Source organism: Lactuca sativa, chromosome 2 (assembly GCF_002870075.4).
Source record: "Lactuca sativa cultivar Salinas chromosome 2, Lsat_Salinas_v11, whole genome shotgun sequence".
NCBI lineage: Eukaryota > Viridiplantae > Streptophyta > Magnoliopsida > Asterales > Asteraceae > Lactuca > Lactuca sativa.
In genome coordinates this window covers 115,570,152-115,577,719 of record NC_056624.2, presented here as the reverse complement: position 1 = coordinate 115,577,719, position 7,568 = coordinate 115,570,152, and the positions used below count along the sequence as shown (strand labels likewise).

Below are 7,568 nucleotides of genomic sequence, written 5' to 3'. Positions count from 1 at the left end.
TTGGTGGCAGCAAATTGGAAGAAGTACTTGAAGACGAAATAATCGGGCATGATGCCATTAGCACGAGATATCATCTCAAAAGCTACCACCTTGTGAACAATGCCAGGAGTTAGCATCTGCACACTACACCCACAACGGCGGAATATCTCCTCCTGAAAGTTGGTCAACGGAATACGAAGACCAGCGTCAAAAGTCTTCAAGTAAACACCCACCTTTCCAGGAGGAGGTCAGGTAATCTAAGATTCGGGGACAGGAAATTCCACCCCGTCATCCGGGGTAAGACCATACGCCTCTTGAAGCGTGACGAACTTAGAAGAACTAGGGATTGAACCTTAACGACAGCCATGGCGGAAAGAAAAAAACAAGAAAAAGAGAAGAGGCTGAGAAGACAGAAGGGGAAATGAAATGTGGAAAACAATGGAAGAGCGATAAAAGGAAAAAAAAAAAAAAAGGCATGGTCTGCAAAAATCTATGACACATGACGTAACCGCCGCGCACACGTCGAAACGTTACATTGCCGGAAATGAGGCGACAACCAAGTTACACATCGACACGTGTACCAACAGTTAAGTGCATAACATCATAGCTAGGTAGCATACGCTATGACTACTGGACTGAGGGACTTGACGACACTCCCCTTAGAGCTTCCCCGAAGCAGGCGAGCCTCGACAGGGTGCCTCTGACGGGGAGCCGACTCAGCGACCCCGGACTCTCGCGAGGCGGCCACATAGAAGGTTCGCCCTCGCCAGAATATTGTCTTTTAGCCACAGCCCGAAGACAACGGTTCCAGGAAACAAAGCGTCCAGACAGAGCACAACCGCGTGGACCAATCACCAGGCTAAGCACGAATGTGGAGCAGGGCTCCCCAATAAGAGCGACGGATCTTGTCGGGACTGCAGTACTAGTCCCTACTACGGACCGAGGAAGATCTCCACTATAAAAGGACCTCACCTTAGTCCCGGTAAGGCAAGTCATTCCACTCCTCAATCTCTCATTCTCACTATAACCCTCAGGATACTAAATTGACCGTCGGAGCTTCTTTCTGGGACCCCCTCCCGGAAAACGGCATATGGGTTTCTTTCTTGTGTGACTTCTCAGGCATAAAGAACGTCGAATCTCTCTCACAACAAGTGGTTCGGAGCCAAGTCACATCAATATATTAGATATGTCATGCGCAAAGCAACGGCGATAAATAACTCTTTTGGAAAATAGTTTTCTTCAGGTGAAATAATTATTAGATTTTATTATTAGTTATTATCTAATTAAAAAAATTGTACTTTTAATTAAAATAATTATACTTAGAACTTATACTCATAATCGTTTATATTTATTCGTTCACATTTCGTTGTTCATTTATACCGACACATACATAAAAATAAGTAAGTAATTTTTTTAAGTTAACAAACCGAAGTTTAAATAATCAAAAACGTATTATATGTGATCCGAGTCATATGTAGGAAAAATACATTCAAGTAAGCACGGAAACGTAAAAAAAATTACATTGAAACGTAGACAAACTTTATTTTTCACGGATACGTATATGAAAAAATTAATGAACAAAAGTCTTAAATTTACGTTGAAACGTTGACCATCTCGAATTTATACCGATACATACATAAAAATAAGTAAAAAAATTAGTTTTTTTTTTAAAGTTAGTTAAAGAAAATATGATTATGTATATTATGAATGGTAAACATAAAAACTTAGGAAATAATAAGGATGAAATTGATATTTTTATATAACCATTTTAAAATATTGAGTCAATAGAATAGAAAGTCAAATTTTAAGTATAAATTTATATATTAGTTATAGGGCCATAAATAAATGTATTATTTTAAAATGTGTTTTTATAAGTTCATAGATAAATAGAGAAATGATTTGATATTTCCAAATCAAATCACTTAAATCGTCGTGTAATTCCGATTCGCGTGGTTAGAATTACTCTATAAAAGACGGGATATAAATTTTGATGATTTTGTTAGAGTTATTATCATGTTATCACAATAATAACATAAAAAACTTAGAATTACATTTTTAATTGAAAGAAAAAACATTGGATGGTTTTATCAATTACATCATAGAAGTTAGTTGTATTGAACACCACATGAAATATTAATATTTATGTTCGGTTTAATTTGGATAGAAAAGTAATGGTTATTGTGCTTACATTTCAGAATCTTATTAAATCTGTGCCCTATATATACATGTTAATTTGCTATCACTTTATCAAACATTCGTTAAAGCCTCTATGGCGGTTGTAAAGCCTTTTGTTCATGCATTCTTTTTGCTTTTAATTTGCACAACTGGTAATGTATGTGACAGAAAGCTTGTTGGTGAGGAAAAGGCATCAGTTCAATTTCATAACATGTTAGATAATGATATTACGGTTTTCGCCAATATTGAGGATGCTGATAATATTGGAGTGATGCGCACAAGAGTGTTCATGGGTGATACTAGAGAAAAGCTTGATTTCGGTGCCGGTGCGGGTGCCGGTGCAGGGGCGGGTGCCGGTGCCGGTGCCGGTGCAGGGGCGGGTGCCGGGGCGGGTGCGGGTGCGGGGGCGGGTGCTGGTGCCGGTGCAGGGGCGGGTGCCCGTGCGGGTGCGGGTGCGGGGACGGGGGCGGGTGCCGGTGCCGGTGCCGGTGCAGGGGCGGGTGCCGGTGCGGGTGCAGGGGCGGGGGCGGGTGCCGGTGCCGGTGCCGGTGCTGGTGCCGGTTCGGGTGCGGGTGGGAATACGGGTGCGGGTGCGGGTGGGGATGCGGATGCAGGTACTGTTGTTTTTGGTGCTAGTGCAGGAGCTGGTGATGTAGGTGCTAGTGGGGGAACTGGTATTAGTGCTGGTTTCAGTTTCAATGGTTTCGGTGGTGATATTGATGCTAGTATTGGTTTCAATTTCGGTCCTGGCCCTGGTCCTAGTTTCAATTTCGGTCCGGATTTTGATGTTGGTGTTGGTGTTGGTGTTGATGTTTAAGCAAAGGAATGCAACTTTTAGAATAATAGGAGAGCAGAGAACTTTTTAACCAAATTTATCTAGTTTCAAGCAAAATTATGTGAGCCGATATAAAACTTTATATATGAGATGCATGTTACATATATCTTTTTGTTGTATTGTTAACCTTTAATCAATAAATCGATGTGTCTAGGTCATATATATATATATATATATATATATATATATATATATATATATATATATATATATATATATATATATATATATATATATATATTCTTTTCAAAGAAACACTATTAGATATTAATCCTAGTTAACAATTTAATTATAAAATAGAAAGGTTACCCCCGCTACGCCGGGTCAGAAGCTTTCGATGTTGTTTCCGGATCGATAAATATGACAGACATAGAAAGTGCAATGATGAAAAGTCTGTGTTTTGTTCCGGACCGATTTTTTCATGTTTTTATGAAAAAATATAAAAATTTTGACTGTAATGAGCAGAAGTGTCATATCTTTACAGGGACCAATTCTGCCAAAAAAATCGTAAATTCACTATTCCGAAGATTCATACCGTCGATGCCGGCAAACAACTTGATTCCAAACACGATTGCCGCGTCCACGTCCTCGACCTCAAGCTTTGTTCTCCCATGACCCCTAACATATTAGAAATGGAAAAAAAAAAAAAAAAGAAATTACCATGCATGATTGATCGCTACATGAGTAATATCTTTTTCTAAATCCATTACAAAATTCTACACACCTAATGTCCAAAGAAGTGGCCACAGAGAAATAAATAATTAAATGATATGGGACGGAGATCCTGGTCATTTTTAACGATTGTCTTTGGTGAAATTTTGATAGTATTTTGTATTATTATTATTATTATTATTATTATTATTATTATTATTATTATAACATTTCAAATTAAAATCCAAAATTATATATTTCATAAAATAAAAAGAAAATAAAATGTAAATGACTCACCAAACAAACATTAAGAGCTTTGGCAATTCCTGCAATGGAAACATCTGAAGTTAATGGACCAACTCCTCCATATAAGAAAACCTGAATAAATATTTATTTTATTAACATTTCATTTCATCAATTTCAGAATATGAAAAATAAAAAATGATAACATACATATTTACACATTTACATGTGATAAATGGCATACCATGTAACTTGTAGACTTTTGGATTTCAACTTCTTGATCTACAGAATCTACCTATATAGAACAAATAAACTGTTAATTCATGGGTAATTCGGTAAATAGTGTTCTTTATCTTATTATTTCAAGATTCTCATATGCAACTTACATAACTTGATACATAGCAATATGGGAAACACTCCAACGAATAGAATGAAGCTTCCTACACAATAAATGTCTTAATTCATCCTCCATCTTTCTAGAAGTGAGCAATGTGAAATCATAAACATTAGTCAACACATAACAAATTATAAGAATAATAATACAAATAATAATGAAGAAACTTACAAAATCACCAACTGCTATGATTGAGGCTGAAGGGGTGTTTTCTTGATGTGATTCCACACCTTTGACTCTATCTTTGACTTTTTAGGGTAAGTTTTTGGCTCTTCCAGCTCTTTCTAATCTTCCATGTAAAAGCATATATGCAGGCTTCAACTTCTCCTTATCAGAATCTTTAATGCATAACAATGCATTTGGAGTTGTGTATTATTAACAATAGAAAACCATCATTTAAAACAATATATGTCACAAAAATCATTTAGAATAAGAAAATAACTGAATACCATATACTAATAAATGTAATGAAATATAAAAAAACGCTTTTTAATATAATATTACAAAAAAAATTGATTTTTAACTTACACAGAGTGTTTGCATCGGCTATAATTCCGCAAATATGTTTTGCCTCAACTGTTATAATGGAAAAAAATAAAGTACGTTAAAATGTACCTCCTCTTGTCTCCACTTTGTAATAAGTTCATACAATGCATTCAATGCACTATGCTCAAAAAAATGTGTGTTTTTGTAAACAAATATAAATTTGGTTAAATTGTGCATACGAACACTCTTAAAAGAAAAAAAATTGTACCTTTTTCAACTTCAAATTATCATGAGTTGAGAAATAAAAGATATGTTCTAACACATGCACTTCATATGAATAATAGGGTGTTTCAATGTGCTTAGAAACAAAAAAAATGAAGTGAATTGAGTTAAGTTAGTATTGATTCTAAATATGAAAATGAGTAACTTTTACGAATGTTAACTAAATGATGAAGTTATTCTTATTAATCTTCAATGGATGGATAAATCAATTTTGTTTCAGACTATTGGACTCTTTAGGTGCCACACAATCAGTTTTAGATGTTCTTTCAAAATAATGTCACATACAACTCGTTTAAGCTGATTATTTGATCTTATTATTGAAATACTAAAAATCATATTACCCCTTTCAAAAGTTGGTAGTTTTAATAGCTATAATGGATACCTCTTTCATTTTCTAATAACTGGAAAACAAACTCAGGTTGCACCTCAAAAGCAGTAATTGTATCCCGCAAAGGAAGCCTGAACAAAATAAGAAAATAGATGAGCAAACAAATCTAATCAACCAATGAATCAGGTAAAGTAAGGCGGAATGAATACATTAATTGGCTCAGACATTTCATCAAACGCCTTATAGGCATGTTTGTCATCCAAGACCCACTTCCCAAACCTATAGTCAGGAAGTCGTCCCCTTTTTCATGTTCAATCACATGATTCTCCAAGTGTGACGGTTGCAAAGTTGAAAGGCTGGCATTCAATACGAACAGGTTCGGATTTAGCCTTGATTTTGCGGTTTTTGTTGGTCATGTTTGATGAACCGGCATAAACCCATATACATTTGTCAAAATGATTATATAAACAACAAAAGAAGAAGAAGAAGTAACACACAAAAAAATCATGAAGTCATAAATCTGATATAACCTTTTCTTGTAGATAATCAGAGGAATCAAAGAAAAACTTACATACCCAACATTGTTGCTTCTCTGCAATCGTCCTCCTCCATTCTCGTTGGATCTCACGTATAATCTAGGTTTGCAGTGCAATCGATGTCGAACAGTTTCCGAATCCTGAAGAAGTATTGATGTAGGTCCTTCTCAAATCTAAAGGAGACATAAAATCGAGAATTGTGGTGGCGGTGGGAAGCAGGCGAGGTGTAGTAGATGGATTCGAGTGAAAGATAGAAGTTCGGGTGGAAGATAGATAAAAGCGGTCGATAATGAAGAATTACTGGTGGAACCATGAGATCGGAAAAAATTCCAGCAAACCAAAAGTGATTGGGTGGGAAAACGTGAAGACAACAGACGTCAAACACGTAGCAACAAAAATCGATCAAATGGCAGTAAGTGCCCAAAAAACAAAGACGAAAAAAGAAAGCCAAAAGTAGACATGTATATATAAAACCATTTTTTGTCAAATCCTTAGCAAAGTTACTGTAGCTAACGGTAGAGAAATTTAATATATATATATATATATATATATATATATATATATATATATATATATATATATATATATATTCTTCATCTCCAGAGACATCTTTCCATATATCAATTAGCCACATGAAGTGGTATAATGAGTTACAAAATTATGGGGTGACTAACTACATATGGTATATGAACTTATATCACACATATACCCACGTTTAAAAGGTCTTTTTACAAATAAGTGAACCATAACCATAGAATGACACATATACCCTCGTTAAAAGGTCTTTTTACAAATAAGTGAACCATAACCATAGAGTGTTGATGATTGAGTTATGGTCCAATAATACCGATGTCTAAACTATTACTTACTACTGAACCAAGTTCAGTAATACCGACGTCTGAACCATTGGCCACTCTAAAAAATGATCTACCAGTGAAGATTGTGATGAGTACAGGGAATCAACATAAAGTACTTAGGAAAATGGTAGAACTAGAAACTTTTATTAGGTGTAGCACAAAAATATACTTGATAAGTGATATATATATATATATATATATATATATATATATATATATATATATATATATATAGATATATATATATAGAGAGAGAGAGAGAGAGTAAAATACCCGAATGGTCCCTATGGTTTGGGGTAATTTTCATGTTTGGTCCCTAACTTATTTTTTTAACTCGGAAGGTCCCTATTATTTGTTTTTATTACGCGTTTGATCCTTACTATTTGTTTTTGTTATGTGCTTGGTCCTTCTCTTACCTAAAAAGACTATTATTTAAATAGGAAAAAAAATAGTGGGGTAGGTAAGGTAAGATAAGGAGGGTGAGGTTGGGGTGTGTTTATTTAAATAAATTTAAAAATCAAGGGCAAAATAGTCTTTTAGGTAAGACAGGGACCAACTCCGTAACAAAAACAAACAGTAGGGATCTTCCGAGTTAAAAAAATAAGTTATGGACCAAAAGTGCAAATAAACCTAAACCATAGCGACCATTCATGTAATTTACTCATATATATATATATATATATATATATATATATATATATATATATATATATATATATATATATATATATATATATATATATATATATATATAAACTACGACTGCATTAGATATATCAAACCAGTGCAAACCTTTTATATA

The 7,568-nt window shown here is 34.6% G+C and overlaps 1 protein-coding gene across 1 annotated transcript; it reads left to right on the top strand.

The window, feature by feature from the left end:
- Window positions 1-2,248: 2,248 nt before the first annotated feature.
- Window positions 2,249-2,971, top strand: LOC128132368 (uncharacterized). The gene has a single exon (XM_052768898.1). The coding sequence runs from the start codon at window positions 2,249-2,251 to the stop codon at window positions 2,969-2,971; it is 723 nt and encodes a 240-aa protein (XP_052624858.1).
- Window positions 2,972-7,568: the final 4,597 nt, after the last annotated feature.